This window comes from Phyllobates terribilis, unplaced genomic scaffold (genome assembly GCF_046119375.1).
Source record: "Phyllobates terribilis strain yellow unplaced genomic scaffold, ASM4611937v1 Scaffold_11__3_contigs__length_659146591, whole genome shotgun sequence".
NCBI classification, from domain to species: Eukaryota; Metazoa; Chordata; class Amphibia; order Anura; family Dendrobatidae; genus Phyllobates; species Phyllobates terribilis.
Genome location: NW_027362771.1, coordinates 567,968,310 through 567,986,074, shown reverse-complemented (window position 1 = coordinate 567,986,074; position 17,765 = coordinate 567,968,310). Strand labels below are relative to the sequence as shown.

The 17,765-nt window shown below is 46.4% G+C and overlaps 1 protein-coding gene across 5 annotated transcripts in view; it reads right to left on the bottom strand.

The window, feature by feature from the left end:
* LOC141166937 (uncharacterized) overlaps positions 1-17,765 on the bottom strand; it is a 182,840-nt gene that overhangs the window by 36,227 nt on the left and 128,848 nt on the right. For 4 of the 5 annotated variants that reach the window (XM_073654159.1, XM_073654158.1, XM_073654162.1 and 1 more), the window contains exons 5-8: positions 9,360-9,492; positions 8,499-8,549; positions 2,630-2,796; positions 2,078-2,229 (exon numbers count right to left, since the gene is read on the bottom strand). In XM_073654159.1, the coding sequence (XP_073510260.1) occupies positions 2,078-2,229; positions 2,630-2,796; positions 8,499-8,549; positions 9,360-9,492 (503 nt within the window). The remainder of the gene's footprint in view (positions 1-2,077; positions 2,230-2,629; positions 2,797-8,498; positions 8,550-9,359; positions 9,493-17,765) is intronic. The other variant, XM_073654161.1, reaches the window with a different exon arrangement.

Sequence of the window (17,765 nt, the reverse complement as noted above, 5' to 3'; positions counted from 1 at the left end):
AAGAAATTCAAGCTATCCTGCAGGCTCAGGGTGCATCAGTGTCAGCGGGAAATATCCGTCAGCATTTGAATAAAATTAAACACTATGGCAGGAGACCCAGTAGGACCCCACTGTTGACACAGAGACACAAAAAAGCTAGACTGCAGGCTTCCAAAATGTATGTGAGAAAGCTAAAATCCTTCTGGGAAAGCGTCTTGTAGACAGATGAGACCAAGATACAGCTTTTTGGTAAGCACATCATTCTACTGTTTAACAAATACAGAATGAGGCCTACAAAGAAAAGAACACAGTACCTACAGTCAAATATGGTGGAGGTTTAAAAATGATTTCAGGTTATTTTGTGGCCTCTGGCATTGGGTGCCTTGACTGTGTGTAAGGCATTATTAAATCTAAAGATTACCAGTGGGTTTTGGGTCACAATGTAGTGCCCAGTGTCAGAAAGCTGGGTTTGTGTCCAAGGTCATGGGTCTTACAGCAGTATAATGACCCTAAACATACTTCAAGAAGCACCCAGAAATGGATGGAAACAAAGCACCGGAGAGTTCGAGGTGGCAAAGCCACAATAAAAAGAATTAAAAATTACCCAAGATTAAAAAAAAAAAACACAGCAAGAAAAGCAGCAGTATTTACCTGCTGAGATCTTCAGACATAATGCACTACCAGGATGTGGCAAACTCATATAACAATGATGGCGGCTATACAGGTGCAAAATACTGATGAGAATAATAACTCACAACCTACCATTTCGTGATTGCTTAGTATTAAAATTGCACACAAAGAGGCTTGTATAGGGTGCTGTTCACACTTGTTTAGCAATCACCCTCTCCATGAAATGGTAAGTTGTGAGTGATTGTCTCATCAGTATTTTGCACCTGTATAGCCGCTATCTTTGTTATATGGGTTTGCTGCATCCTGGTAGTGCATTAGATCTGAAGATCTAGGCAGGTAAATACTGCTGCTTTTTTGTAGAGTTCTGAGTGGCAGCAATGAGTCCGGATCTAAATCCCATTGATCACTTGTAGAGATCTTAAAAATTGCTGTTGGGAGAAGATGCCTTCAAATATGAGAGACCTGCAGCAGTTTGCAAAAGAAGAGTGGTCCAAAATTCCAGTTGAGAGGTGTATGAAGCTTGTTGATGGTTATAGGAAGTGATTGATTGCAGTCATTTATTCCAAAGTGTGTGCAACCAAATATTAAGTTGAGGGTTCCAACAATTTTGTGTGGCCCATTTTTGGGGTTTTGTATGTAATTATACCCAATTTGCCTTTTTTTCTCAGTTTTTTTGCGTTGTTACCATACACACAAAGGAAATAAACATGTGTATAACAAAACATGAGTAATTGCAATAATTTTCAGGGAAAAATACTTCATTTTCTGGAAAAATTTCAAGGGTGCCAACACTTTCGACCATGACTGTATATTCTGCAGAGCATTGGTGTAGACCTGATATTACCATTATGCGGTCACTGTATGGTGGTGATATCAGTCCTAGTACACTTGAGATCTATCTGCGCAGGCGCCATTTTCATGAAGACCGCCACCGGTGAGAGCGTCGCCCACAGCTAAGACAGCGCCAACCCAAAATTCAAATTAATGCAACAGAGGCAGTGGAGGGGCCATGGCTGAGCCCTCTGGGCCAAAGACCCTACCCACAATCCCACCCACAAGTCCCGCCCTGAAGCACGAAGCACTGAGGAAACCAAAATTTAGCATCAAGATTTAACGAAAACCAAGCTGCAGATTTGTAAACTAAAGGCATGTATTAAATCAGTATGACAGTGCCATACTGCCCATACCTTTAGTTTAACAGGCACGTTCCTGCTGACAGGTTTCCTTTAAAATGCCAGGGCTGAATTTCAGTCCCAGGCCATCCCTGATTCCCACTAACCACTATTTCCACGATTGGACCCCAAACTCAAGAAGAAGGCATAGCTGGAAAACCAAGCACGTAAATATCTTTGCCAAAATTTCAGTGTAAAAAATAAAAATGTCGAGCTGGTGCACGGCGGAGTTGGCTTCACCATCTTAAAGGAAGCACACCACATGACACATCTGCTATTCATTTAATGCCACCCACCTCTTTTGGCTTCATATCATTCTCCTTCCAGTGACAAAGTTGATAGTGATACCTAAAACTGTAGTTTGTAATTATATTATTTTTCCAGCTGATTTCAAAAGCGTCTCCTGCAGCTTTCTCCTGAGCGATGAGGCTCCTGGGCGGAAGTTTAACTGTGGGAAAGGAAAAGCAACAAAATATGTAGGTATATTTAGGCTACGATAGAGTAGAAACAGGATGAGGAGAGCTGTATATCAGCATGTAGGCTCACTCTTTCATTACAGATGTATCTATCCTTAGCTTTTACTAATTTTGGCAAAATGGGTTGTGCCACCTTGGACATTTATGGCATATCGATAGTTTGTCAAATCAAGCTAAAATTTGGGTGCATTTAACTCAGTATATTTTTCCCAATGTGCGGCATTGTTACAGGAGATGTGACTTGAAGCTCCGCTAATCTCTTGAACATGGCCTCACCTATGAGGAACCAATTGCAAATTATTTTCTTGATTGCTACTAAAGAGGATTCATCAAGTCGCTAAAGTAACTCAGCTAATTCACTTCATAACTTACTGATATTGCAGAGTCTAAAATATTTATGAGAGGTTTCTGGGTCCGTTGGTCTAACACTGATATTAGGAAACTGAATAGGAATTTTCAGATGGCCAGATGTAAAATTACAGGTGCAAGAAAGGTACATATCGATCCCCGGCCAACATCTTGGCTGACAAGCTTCCTCACTAAAAAAAAAAAAAAATTGAAGAGTTTCAGTTCTCCTGGTGAACATAAAATATTTGACAACAAACAATACTAGCTGTTTAACCCCTTTGCATGCTCTACCATACATATACGTCATGGTTTAGGGTGCTGATGTATGGAGTGAACACTGGCACTGTGCCTACTCTATATAGGGAAATCCTGGCTGAAATACATTGTCAGCATCTGCCCTTAAAAGTGGGGATACCACAAACCTCTGCTGTTTAACTCAATCACTGACAAAAGTATTTAATTAGTGTGCCCACCAGTCCCCTACAAAACAATCACCATCGCTGCCATCTTGGTACTCTTCAAAAGCTCAGCTATAGGCTTAAGTTCAGTACAGACCTTCATTTATACTGTATGCAGCAATAATATGGTATTACAGTATATAGATCAAGAGATCAAATGGTCACAGTTTAAAGTCCCCTGAGGGGACTAAAAGAAAAAGTAAAAACATAAAACGTTTAAAAATATAAAAAGATATAAAAGTTGAAATCACCCCTTTATTCCAATTTTAAAATATAGATATATAGAAAAAAATAATATTAAACATAATGTTAAGAACGTATTCACACACTCACATGGGTAACAGAGAAAGGGAAGCACTACTAAAGGGAAATGCCGCACCTGCTCCCTACTGGTTCCTGTTCAGACTAGAACAGGAGCTAGCCACACAACTAAATATAAGGTGCAGGGAGACATGAAAACCCAGGGTGAGAAGCTAAAATACATTCACAAAAGATAGACAGGCGAAAAATTAGGAGAACCAAAAGACAAACAGAATAAGTGAAGCCTCCCAAACCCCCAAATGTGGATGAAAAGGAAAAGGTGCTGTGGATGAAACTCATAGATTTGCAGCAGGAAAAACAACTGGGGCTTACAGGACAATATAAACCCCTAGCTGAGGAGCTGGAACTCTAAACATTAATCTACTAGGATGTATAGCCAGCAAGTGAGGTCAGTGAAAGGTGAACATATGAAGCCCATCACAAAATGTGGTAGGACAGAACCAAAAGGGAAAATCGAAAACAGCTGGAGAGAAGCCAACCAAGAAAAGAAAACAAAGATAAAAGAAGCCATCAGCATTTGGACAGAGACAAAAAGGGCTGTAGCTCTGCAGAGTGGGAAACCAACCATGCAAAAGGTCACCACATCGAATCCAGAAACAGAGCAATGACATAATTGGTATTGCAGCATCTGTAAAAGTCCAGTCTATTAAAATATACAAGAAGAAATCAAAACTCCATATTTGTTTTTTTCAGTCCCCAGAATTCACTAAAAATGCAATAAAAAGTGATCAATATGTTGTATATACCCCAAAATGGTAACAATCAAAACTACAGCAGACACAAAAACCCTCACACAGCTTCATTGGTGGAAAAGTAAAAAAGTTATGGATCTCATAGAATGACAACAAAGATTTTTTTTACTTTTTACAAAATACAAAATTTTTTTTACTACTGAAAAAAAAAACCATACATGTTTGGTATAGCTGTAGTCATACTGATCTGCAGAATCATGTTGCCTGGTCATTTTTACTGCACTATGAACTTTATAAAAATAATACCCAAAAAACAATGATGTAATTACATTTTTTCCCAATTTCATCCCACTTGGATTTTTTTTTCAGTTCTCCAGTACATGATACAGTAAAATGAACAGTGTCATTTAAAACTAAAACTAGTCCTGCAAAAATAAGTCTTTATACAGCTATATAGATGGAAAAATAAACAAGTTGTGGAAGAAGGAGTGGAAAAAAATGAAAGCGCAAAAATGAAATATCGTCTAGTCAGGATATGGGAAGGTTATCATCTCAACTACCCGTCTCTAAATGCAAAAATCTCCATTACAACATCTAAGAGGATGACCACAGGGAGTCACATCTCTACCCAGACCTGCTCCAGCATTGTCTGTCTCTGTTGCCAGGCACCTGCATATTTATCCTTCAGGAGGCACTGGTGTGGCGCCCCTGAGGGTTCGACACACAGGAATGCTGCACTTCTCTAATGGAGTGTAGTGTTCCTCCTCTGAGGTAAGAACAGTGCGATGGTCAGGACCCTTCCTTCACATCCAACACCACACTTCTCCCACCACAGGGGGCTAGAATGCACTAGGTGCTGCTCTCCTGGTTATCAGGAGACTGGGGAACCAAGAGATAGTGGAACCATTTAGTGGGTGAGGGTGGAGGACTCACATTTTAGTGACACTTTAAATTTCATATTTAATACACAGCCATCTTGGTTCTGGGTCTTTTTGATTGTGATCTCCCTCCCTGAGCGTGGATCCTGTGTGGACCTGCAGAGGATGGAGGCACGGCCCTCGTACCCTGGCCTTGGGTCGAGGGGCAGGCTGCAGATAATGTATGTTTCAGCCCGGTCAAGGACCATGACCAAGAAGGCCCGGAGCTTTAGAGTGTAGCTCCACCGCAAATGGATCCCAGGGAGGATGCAGACGGAGCGGTGTACGCCACCTGTCCTCGCCAACCTGATATATTCAGAGGGATTCCGGCTGCAAGAGGGGTACCGGCCCCCGACACCCGTCCTTGTTACTCCACGTCCTGGTCGGGAAAGCCCGGTAGGCCCTGAGGATCACACCGGGTAACGGAAGGAGCGGAGCTGCCACCCATACCCTTTTTTCTGAGAGGAGTTCAGAGGGAGACCCGGCCTATCTACACACACAGACAGAAAAGGGACCCGGTCTGAAGTCTAGGAACACTCTGGTGCAGGGTCCTGATTGAACGCTGGACTTACTCGGAGGTTGTCGCACCCTCATAGTAACATAGTTTGTAAAGCCGAATAAAGACTTGCGTCCATTAAGTTCGACCTGTTAGTTCTGTAATTGCTAAAGTTGATCCAGAGGAGGGCAAAAAACCCAAATGATTTAGCCAATCTTCACCTGAGGAAAAATTCCCTCCCGACTCTGAAACCAGCAGTCAGAATAAATCCCTGTATCAACCTACTATTTTATTTTATTTTTAAGTATACGCTGAAATCTGCCTGGTATCTAGAAATGCATCCAGTCCCCGCTTGAACTGGTTTAGTGAATCCGACATTACCGTCTCCTCACTCAGTGAATTCCATATTCTCACTGCTCTTACCGTAAAGAACCCCTTCCTATGCTGGTGCTGAAACCTTTTCTCTTCCAGTCTTAGTGAATGCCCTCTTGTTACCGTAATATCCCTCCTTTTGAACAAATCCCGGGCAAGATCTCTATACTGTCCCCTAACATATTTGTACACATTTATTATGTCCCCCCTCAACCTTCTCTTTTCCAGGCTGAATAGTCCTAGTTTTGCCAACCTCTCTGGGTATTGCAGTCCATCCATTCCCTTTATTAATTTTGTTGCCCTCCTTTGTACCTTTTCAAGCTCGTTTATATCCTTTCTATATATTGGGGCCCATAACTGAGCACAGTATTCCAAGTGTGGTCTGACCAGTGCTTTGTACAGTGGAAGAACAATGTTCTCCTCCTTTGCAGCTATACCTCTTCTGATACATCCCATTACCCTGTTTGCCCTTACAGCAGCGGCCTGACTTTGGGCACTCCAATTTAGTTTGCTATCAATCAAGATGCCCAAGTCCTTCTCCATCTCTGAATTCCCCAATGATTTCCCATTCAGTGAGTACTGGTGACTTCCATTTTTCCTTCCCATATGTATGACCTTACATTTCTCCTCGTTAAACCTCATTTGCCATTTAATGCTCCACCTTCCCAGCTTATCCAAATCCCTCTGTAGGTCTGCACTGTCCTCTTTTGTATTAATTGTTTTACATAACTTTGTGTCATCTGCAAATATTGATATTTTACTATTTATCCCGTTGACTATGTCGTTAATAAAGATATTAAATAACATTGGGCCTAGTACAGATCCCTGTGGTACCCCACTAGTGACGCTTACCCAATCTGAGTATATTCCATTTATAACCACCCTCTGCCTTCTATCCTTTAGCCAGTTAGCTACCCACTTGCAGACATTTTCCCCCAGCCCCATCATTCTCATTTTGTATACCAACCTATTATGTGGCACGCTATCGAACGCTTTTGAGAAGTCGAGATGCACGACATCCACTGGTTCCCCGTGATCTACTCGAGAGCTAACCTCCTCGTAGAAGTCAATCAGGTTTGTTTGGCAGGAGCGATTCCTCATGAATCCATGTTGGTTCGGGATTAAAAGATTATTAGCATCAAGATGCTCCGTAATTGCCTCTTTAATGAAGCTTTCAAAAATTTGGCCCACAACGGACGTCAGACTCACCGGCCGATAGTTTCCGGCGTCACTTTTCGCTCCCTTTTTGAATATTGGCACTACATTCGCCTGTCGCCAATCAAGTGGTACAGACCCAGTCTCAACAGAGTCCTTAAATATAAGATATAACGGTCTGTCTATCACATTACTTAGTTCCCTTAGTACCCGTGGGTGTATGCCATCAGGTCCTGGTGATTTGTTTATTTTAATGTTACTGAGGCGTTGCTGTACCCCAGCTTGGGTTAGATTAGTCATACTTAGTGGAGGATTAAGTTTGTCACTTCTAATTTCTCCTGTTAGTTCTATTTCCTTTGTGAAAGTTGTCGAAAAAAAAATTATTTAATAGATTAGCTTTATCCTCATCTTTCTCTATGATTTTGCCTTCATCACTTTTTATCGGTCCAATATTATCCGATTAAATCTTTTACTATTTATATACGTAAAGAACAGTTTGGGATTTGATCTACTTTCCCTAGCAATACGTCTCTCTGTTTCCTCCTTCGCTATTTTTATTTGTTTTTTGCAGGTTCTCATTTTTTCCTTGTAACACATTAGTGCCTCCTTACTGTTTTCCTGTTTTAATCTCTTGAATGCCTCTTTTTTGCTATTTAACGCCCCTTTTACGTTCTTGTTCAACCATATTGGTTTCCTCTTATTTCTGGCCCTTTTATTCCCATACGGTATATACCTCTCGCACTGAGTATTCAGAATTCTTTTGAAGGTTTCCCATTTACTATTCGTATTCTTTTGATTAAGAACTTTGTCCCAGTCAATAAGTTGAAGGTTTTCTATCAGCTGATCAAACTTCGCCCTCCTAAAGTTTAATGTTTTTGTTGTTCCCTTATTGATAACCCTACTGAAGAGCATTTTGAAGTCGATAATATTATGATCGCTATTACCTAGGTGCCCCCCTATCTGTACCTCAGTTATTCTATCAGGCCTATTAGTCAATATTAAGTCCAACACGGCCTTCCCTCTCGTTGGTCCCTGCACTAGTTGGGAGAGATAATTATCTTTAATATTTGTCAAGAACCTTTTTCCTTTCTGAGATCTACAGGTTTCTGTTTCCCAGTCAATATCCGGGTAGTTGAAATCCCCCATTACAATCACTTCATTATGTTTTGCTACTTTGTCTATTTGTCCTAATAGCAGATTCTCATTCTCCTCTGTTATATTTGGTGGCTTATAGCAGACCCCCAGTAATATTTTATTATTATTTTTGCCCCCTCTATCTCTACCCACATGGACTCGACCCCCTCTTCTCCCTCTCCTATATCTTCCCTTAGTCTGGGCTTTAGACATGACTTTACATATAAGCAGACTCCTCCGCCTTTCCCCTGTTTCCGGTCCCTTCTAAATAAACTATAATCTAATAAATTTACCGCCCAGTCGTAGCTATCGTCTAGCCAAGTCTCTGTTATACCTATGATGTCATACCTCTCCTCCGATATAAGCGCCCGCAGTTCATCTGCCTTATTGGTCAGGCTTCTTGCGTTGGTCAGCATGCAAGATAAAACTTTGGGGTTATTTAGCATCCTATTCTTCTCTAACGATCTAACTGTACTATCCCCACCCCCCTCTCCACCCTCATTATATTCACTTCTCCCCTTCCCCCTTGCTTGCCTCACATCCCACCTATCTCCTTGGTTTCCCCCCCCCCCGTCTCTAGTTTAAATACTCCTCCAACCAATTAGCCATCTTCTTCCCCAGCACCGCTGCACCCTCCCCATTGAGGTGCAGCCCGTCCCTACGGTACAGCCTGTAGCCGACCGTGAAGTCGGCCCAGTTCTCCATGAACCCAAACCCTTCTGCCTTGCACCAACTCTTTAGCCACTTATTCACCTCCCTAACTTCCCGTTGGCGCTCCTGTGTGGCTCGCGGGATTGGTAGTATTTCTGAGAAAACTATCTTGGAGGTCCTTGCCCTAAGTTTCCTACCTAGGTCCCTGAAATCATTTTTAAGGACCCTCCACTATGTTCACACTTTGATTAAACTCTCATCAGAGTGTGATCAGAGGATGGCTAGCATAATCAGCCCGACTCTCTCGGATGAAAAAATATACGCTGGTGTGACCCTAGTCTCACCCTGACTATTGTTTTGTCTCCCAATTCTGTTCCCGATTCTGTCCTTCTTGTAAGTGACCCACTGGTTTGAATATCCTTGCCTCAGGCTGCACCCATGGCTAGCATCAACTTGGTGGACACAACCCAGTGGATGAAGTAAGTACAAATCCCTATGTGAGGGTTAAAGATTAAATACCAGACTAAATACTCTAGTACATGCATTTTTTTAACTTACTTTCCAGAGTCATTCCGATAATACAGACTGAAGTCCACAGAGTCGGCCACTTCCTGCCTCACCTCCCAGAAGCAAATAATCATTCGATCATCAGAAACTTGACACCGCAAGTTTTTGGGTTTAGCTTCATCTGCTACAAATGTAGATAAGGAGAAAGAAAGAGACAACAATGTTACAATAGTCCAACTTTGCTTCACTAATATTCCCTGCCTGGCACAGCCACGATTCTGAATACAAACCACTCAAACATGGCTGCCTACTTGTCTTCAAGCTCAGCAATAATTATGTGATAGACTTAATAAGAATCTTTTCACTGTCTTTTTTTTTTAAACTAAACTGAGTACCTTCCCCAATTGGTGCTGCTCCACTGATTGTGGAACAGTTATTTTTTATGTGCTCAGCCATTCTGACGTTATACACCTTGGTAGTAATGAGCACCACAAAATGCAGATTTTCCTTTCAACTAACTGAACATATAGCACAGAACTTCTATGTGGGTGTTACCTTTTTCTCCTGTATGATGCTGGCCAATGAAAAGACGGCCGTGTCATAAAAGGCAAACACCAACAGAGAAGCTCATAGCTGCTGCCTGGCTCAGCATGTCGTCCTGCTGTAAGAAGGTGGACAAGAGAGAAGGCGATTAGAGTTGATGCTTAGCTGAGTAATGATGAGAGCCATCACACTGTATTGAGGTGTATCTGGGGTGATCATACTGTGTGGGGGACTATGTGGACAATCATACTGTGTGGGGGCCATTTTACTGTGTGTAGGATAATACTTTTTGGGGAGTTGTAGGAGACATCATAATGTGTGGAGAGCTGTGGGAGAACATACTGTCTGGGAGGGTATGGGTGATCATAGTGTGCGGGGAGCTGTGGGGCATCATAATTTATTTATAGGCATCATACTGTATATATGGAGCTATTGGGTCCATCATACTATGTGGGGTAGAGGTGGCATACTGTTTTGGGGACTGTGGGAGTGTCATACTGTACTTGGGGACATCATACTGAATGTGAAAATGGTATCATACTATCTGAGGGGAGCTGCTGATCATGGTACAAGGCTAAATAACGGAAACAGTATTAAGCTTTATAAAAAGCATTAAATCATATGGGTTTGATTAGCTGCTACAGATAAGAATATAAGTATAGAAGTTAAAATATGCTCTATCGTAACATGTATTAATCGTAGCAGTGAGTCAACAGACTTAATTCTGCTCAATTTTAAGAAATAAAATTAATATTATTGTATAATAATAATAAGTTAATATTAATGTTGAACATAATTTCATCATATTGGTTCAGCTCTCCACAACATGTAGCAGTTTGTAAATATTAATTTCCCATCCCTAGTCTAAGATGTCTATGGGCCTTAAAGGGGTTTTCCAGCCTAGGGTAGAAGTCTGCAGGCACTCTATGTGCAGGGAATGAAAGATATTCTGACACATACCAGTTCTGCATAACCCTAAATGATACTCTTTTGGATTTACAATGGGTACATAGGACGGGAAAGCAGGGATGAGGACTAACAGGTGTTCCATAAAGTGGTAATCTATAGGGTATATGGATGTGGTTTATAGTGAAGGCTGCTGTGGTCACTAGTCCTGTACTAATTACTAGGGAAACCTGATATTAGTTGTACTCAAAAAAGTATGTAAAAAGTAGTAAGTAACCATGTCAAGTAATAAGCGCTACCCTTTACTGTAACCTTTCTGTATCCTTAGACCATCAGGGAAATTTTAATAAGTATGACATTTTTTTCCCCTACTTCTTCATGTCTAAACCTGGGTGCATCTTATAGTCTGGAAAATACAGTATGTACTTCGATTCGAGTGCAATAGCAAGTCATCTATAATGTTACATGAGCTCCGAGGAGAACATCCAAAGAAGTTCTGTGGCTCCTACTAAGGGCAATGTTCCTGACATCATAGTTAGGGTTCGTTCACACCACAGTATTTTCATCCTGAGTGCTGTCTGTGAAAACAGCGGACAGCACTTGGACCAATGTTATTCAATGGGGCAATGCAGATGAGTGATTTTCTACACTTGACCGAATATGCGTTTGGAAAAAAATCACATCATGCACTAGTTTCTTCTGTAAATTGGATGAAACTTTTATATGCTAGTGTGAACCTACCCTTGGGTTCTTTTACCTATTTTTTTTACAGACAGCACTCGGACTGAAAATACAGCTGAGTGAACAAGCCCTAAGGAAGAAGCTGATCAAGAATATTAGCCCCAACACCCGGCTGATCTGACAATACTGAATGACTACAATGTTGACCTTCTCGAATGTTAGATCCCATTGAGAATCTTGTCAGGTTAAATTATACCTAGTATTCACCCAATTTTGTGAATTGCAGAGAAAGATGGTGTAACGGGTCTGGGAGGCGGAACCTCTGAGCTACTATACAAGGAGGCGGTCCTTGTAAGGGAGCGGGTGGCGACCAGGGAAGACGGGCTGGAAGTCTCAGCAGGTGAACGGGACAGTCTCTGAGTGAACGGGACAGTCTCTGAGTGAACGGGCTGGAGGTCACGGCAAGTGACCGGGGCAGTCTCTAGGTATAGGGTTGGTACGACCTGAGGCGGCTGAAGATAGACGTGAGCTCCCAGGTGAGCAGGCGAGAGTCTCTGGATGAACGGGTGGTCACAGCATGTGACGGCGGAGCCTCCAGGAAGACCAGCGGACAGGCGACAGATGAGCGCTCCTAGGTGAGCGGGCAGAAGTCTCTGGACAGGCGGGTGGTCACAGCACGTGACGGCAGAGCCTCCGGGTAGGCAAACAGACAGGTAGCAGATGAGCGCTCCCAGGTGAGCGGGCAGGAGTCACTGGACAGGCAGGTGGTCACAGCACGTGACGGCGGAGCCTCCAGGTAGGCTAGCAGGCAGATAGCAGATGTGCGCTCCCAGGTGAGCGGGCAAGCTGGTCCATAGACAGACTGACAGGAGTTGGAAGGCAGACCGTCGGACCTCAGGCAGGCAGGCAGGTAGCTGATGTGCGCTCCCAGGTGAGCGGGCAGGCTGGTCCTTAGACAGACTGACAGGATTAGTAAGGCAGACCGTCGGACCTCAGACTAGCAGGCAGGTAGCAAGTAATCAGGCAGGAATCTGGCAGGTAACTGGCAGGTAACTGGCAACGGGACCTGAGGGCTGAAGCACAGGTGAGACACAGGTGCAAACAACATTGCTCGGGCACCTCCATTTTGGAGGAGGTGCCTTATATACGGTAAAGTCCTCCGGCCATTGGCCGGGGACTCCTTAGGACGGCGCGCGCGGCCCCTTTAAGAGGGAGGGAGGGCGCGCGCCCTAAGCACAGTGGCCGGGAAGGAGCGCGCGCTGCCAGCAGAGCGGGAGAGGGACGCCGGGCACGGAGCAGAGCGGTGAGGGGAACAGCGTCCCTGCCTAGCAGAGGGCAGGGACGCCGGCACTACAGTACCCCCCCCTTTAGGCCCCCCCTTTTTTAGGCCAGATAGAAATTTAGCTAGGATGAGAGGGGCATGGATGTTCTCCCGGGGCTCCCACGTTCTCTCCTCAGGACCAAACCCCTTCCAATCTACCAGAAAAAAGGTCTTTCCTCTTACCCTTTTGGTGGCAAGAATGCTCTCTACCTCAAACTCGTCCTCAGCAGAAACCGGAGCAGGAGGCGTACCTGTAGACTTGGAAAAAGAGTTAAGCACCACGGGTTTGAGGAGAGATACATGGAAGGAGTTAGGGATCCGTAAGTTGGCCGGGAGTTTCAATTTATAGGCCACCGGGTTGATCTGACTGATGACCTCCAGAGGACCGATGAACCGAGGCCCTAACTTGTAAGAAGGTATCTTGAGTCGAACATATTTAGATGAGAGCCAGACTTTATCTCCTGGACGAAATTGTGGAGGATCCAGGCGTTTTTTGTCAGCGTGTCTTTTCATACGCTCGGATGACAGAAGGAGTGCGGACCGGGTACTCTCCCATATGGAGGAAAATTTGCTAACGAGAGATTCCGCAGCCGGGTTGTCCACAGAGGTGGAGACAGGAAAAGGAATCCGAGGATGCTGACCGAAGACTACAAAAAACGGGGATTTGGAGGAGGATTCGCTCTCGTGATTATTATAAGAGAACTCGGCCCATGGTAGGAGATCCACCCAGTCAGAATGGTGGGCATTAACGAAGTGCCGGAGGTAACTGGTCAGGTTCTGATTGATCCGCTCCACTTGACCATTGGACTGTGGGTGGTAAGCGGAAGAGAAGTCCAGGGTGACGTCTAGTAGTTTACAAGTGGCTCTCCAGAAACGTGAGGTGAACTGTACCCCACGATCCGACACGATGTGGAGGGGCAGGCCATGAAGACGGAAGATGTGGCGGATAAAGTCTTTAGCCAGCTCGGGTGCAGACGGAAGGCCTGGCAGGGGAATAAAGTGAGCCATCTTGGAAAAGCGGTCAGCGACCACCCAAATGACCGTACAACCGGCAGAGACGGGGAGATCAGTTATAAAGTCCATTGCTATATGCTGCCAGGGGGCAGCAGGTACAGGAAGCGGAAGGAGACGTCCAGCTGGTAGATGTCTCGGGACTTTGTTGCGGGCGCAGGACACACAGGCAGAAACAAAGTCTATTATGTCCTTGTGCAGGGTAGGCCACCAATAGTGCCGGGCAATAAGCTGGAGGGTCTTTTTCTGACCGGCGTGGCCAGCTAGTTTAGACGAATGGCCCCAGTGTAGGATCTTCTCCCGATCAGGTACTGAAACAAACGTCTTACCGGGAGGGAGACGATTTAGACTCACGGGAGCCACCTGCATTACTCTGGCGGGATCGATGATATGTTTAGGTTCCTCCTCGAGATCGGACACCAGAAAGGATCGGGACAAGGCGTCTGCTTTGACGTTTTTGTCAGCCGGGCGAAAATGAAGAACAAAATCAAAACGAGCAAAAAACAAGGACCACCGGGCTTGGCGCGGGTTAAGTCTCTGGGCATGCTGGAGGTAAGCCAAGTTCTTGTGGTCAGTGTAAATTATTACCGGATGAAGAGCCCCCTCGAGTAGGTAACGCCACTCCTCCAACGCCAGCTTGATGGCCAATAACTCTCGGTCTCCTATGGAATAGTTGCGCTCAGAAGAGGAGAAGAGTTTGGAGAAGAAGCCACAAGTTACCATTCTCCCGGAAGATGATTTTTGAGTAAGTACCGCTCCGGCTCCAGAGGAGGAGGCGTCAACTTCCAGGAAGAACTGCTTGTTGCCGTCCGGGCGATGCAGCACCGGGGCGGAAGAGAAGGCCTGTTTTAGGGAAAGAAAGGCTTCGGGCGGCCACTCTTTGGGATTAGTACCCTTACGGGTGAGTGCGGAAATTGGGGCAGTCCGGGAAGAGAAGTGCGGGATGAAGAGGCGGTAATAGTTGGCGAAGCCCAGGAACCGTTGAATAGCCTTCAACCCCTCTGGTCGGGGCCATTTCTCGATGGCAGACAGTTTCTCAGGATCCATTTGTAGGCCGGTCTGAGAGATAATGTAGCCCAGAAACGGAAGCGAGGTCTGCTCAAAGAGGCACTTCTCATATTTAGCGTAGAGATGGTTCTGCCTGAGCCTGAGCAGGACCTGACGAACGTCCCTCCGGGGAGTCTGGAGATCCGGAGAGAAGACCAAGATGTCGTCCAGGTACACCACTACGCAGGAGTAGAGAAGGTCCCGGAAGATGTCATTGACCAACTCTTGAAAGACGGCAGGAGCGTTACAGAGACCAAAGGGCATTACCAGATATTCATAGTGGCCGTCCCGGGTGTTGAATGCCGTCTTCCATTCATCCCCCTGACGGATACGAACCAGGTTGTACGCCCCACGGAGGTCCAGTTTGGTGAAGATTCTAGCCCCCCTCAGACGATCAAATAACTCCGGAATGAGCGGAAGGGGGTACTTATTCTTCACCGTGATCTGGTTAAGGCCTCTATAGTCTATACAGGGACGGAGAGAGCCGTCCTTCTTTTTGACGAAAAAGAAGCCTGCTCCCGCCGGGGAGGTAGATTTCCGAATGAATCCCCTGGCCAGATTTTCCTCAATATATTCGGACATCGACCGGGTCTCAGCAGCGGATAATGGATAAATACGCCCACGGGGAGGAGAAGTACCAGGTAACAGGTCGATAGGACAGTCGTATGGTCTATGAGGGGGTAGTGTCTCTGCCTCCTTTTTATTAAAGACATCAGCATAAGACCAATAAGGAATCGGAAGTCCAGGTAGATTAGCTGGGGTAGGAGAAGGACGGACGGGATGAACGGGAACCAGACAGGTCTTATGGCAGCCCTGTCCCCAGCGAAGGACTTCTCCGGTCTGCCAGTCAAGAACGGGTGCATGTTTCTGGAGCCAAGGTAGGCCTAGTAAGAGGGCGTGAGAGAGTCCAGGCAGAACATGGAAGGAGATACTTTCAGAATGCAGCATTCCCACCTGCAGAGTAATGGATTCGGTGATGAGTTGGATGGGGCGTGGTAAGAGCCCCCCATCCACGGCAGCAACAGACAAGGGTACAGCCAGAGGTTTGGTGGGGATGCGGTATTTCTCTACCAGGGACTGTGAAATAAGATTCCCGGCTGCTCCAGAGTCCAGTTGGGCTAGTTCGAAATACCGGTTCTCCCCGTAGACGATTGAAACTGACAACAGCAGGGAAGGAGAGGATTTATTCTTGTCTAGGTGGACCTCTCTGAGCGAACCTAGACACAGGCGTTTCCCGATCTCTCCGGGCAGGCACGGATCCGGTGCTCCTTACTGCCACAGTAGAAGCAGGTCCCCTCGGCACGGCGTAAGTCCTGACGGGTCTTGACCATCTTGGTCTGGTCGACCTGCATAGGCTCAGGAGGGTGTACCTGGTTAGAGACAGAAGGAGTGACGGGTTTCTGAAAAGTAGGAGCTAGACGTGGTAACCTCCTCTCACGGGTGACCTCTCTGGCACGCTCCTGGAACCGTAGGTCAATCCGGGTGGCAAGAGTTATTAAGTCATCGAGAGTGGTAGGAATGTCCCGACCGGCAAGTTCATCTTTAATACGGCCGGACAGACCCTCCCAGAAGACGGAAACCAGAGCGTCGTTATCCCAGGCCAGCTCCGAGGCAAGGGTACGGAACCGTATGGCATATTGGCCCACGGTGAGACTTCCCTGACGGAGGCGTAGCAACGATGATGCGGATGAGGTCTTCCGTCCGGGTTCGTCGAAGACTTTCCGGAAAGCCGTGAGAAAAGCAGGCAAGTTGGACACCAGGGGGTCTCCTCTCTCCCATAGAGGATTTAGCCAGGCCAGGGCCTCCCCGGTGAGATGGGACATGATGAATGCAATTTTGGCTCGGTCGGAGTTAAACTGGTGGGACAAAAGTTCAAAGTGCAAGGTGCACTGATTTATGAAGCCCCGAGCCTGGGCGGAGTCGCCTCCGAAGCGAGGAGGTGCAGAAAGCCGGGGTCCAGGGTAGGATACCATGGTATTAGTGGGCAGCGGAGCTGCCGGATTGCGAGACATGGCACTGGCGGAGGTTGCTGGTGGAGCAGTCAGAGTGTCCAGGCGAGTATTGACATTCCGCAGGTGACCCAGGATGGACTCCTGTTGGGACCTTTGACGGGACAGTTCATGACACAGGTCCGAGAGCGAGGGAGCTTGGGTGCCACCGGGTTCCATGGCCCGAGCAAACTGTAACGGGTCTGGGAGGCGGAACCTCTGAGCTACTATACAAGGAGGCGGTCCTTGTAAGGGAGCGGGTGGCGACCAGGGAAGACGGGCTGGAAGTCTCAGCAGGTGAACGGGACAGTCTCTGAGTGAACGGGACAGTCTCTGAGTGAACGGGCTGGAGGTCACGGCAAGTGACCGGGGCAGTCTCTAGGTATAGGGTTGGTACGACCTGAGGCGGCTGAAGATAGACGTGAGCTCCCAGGTGAGCAGGCGAGAGTCTCTGGATGAACGGGTGGTCACAGCATGTGACGGCGGAGCCTCCAGGAAGACCAGCGGACAGGCGACAGATGAGCGCTCCTAGGTGAGCGGGCAGAAGTCTCTGGACAGGCGGGTGGTCACAGCACGTGACGGCAGAGCCTCCGGGTAGGCAAACAGACAGGTAGCAGATGAGCGCTCCCAGGTGAGCGGGCAGGAGTCACTGGACAGGCAGGTGGTCACAGCACGTGACGGCGGAGCCTCCAGGTAGGCTAGCAGGCAGATAGCAGATGTGCGCTCCCAGGTGAGCGGGCAAGCTGGTCCATAGACAGACTGACAGGAGTTGGAAGGCAGACCGTCGGACCTCAGGCAGGCAGGCAGGTAGCTGATGTGCGCTCCCAGGTGAGCGGGCAGGCTGGTCCTTAGACAGACTGACAGGATTAGTAAGGCAGACCGTCGGACCTCAGACTAGCAGGCAGGTAGCAAGTAATCAGGCAGGAATCTGGCAGGTAACTGGCAGGTAACTGGCAACGG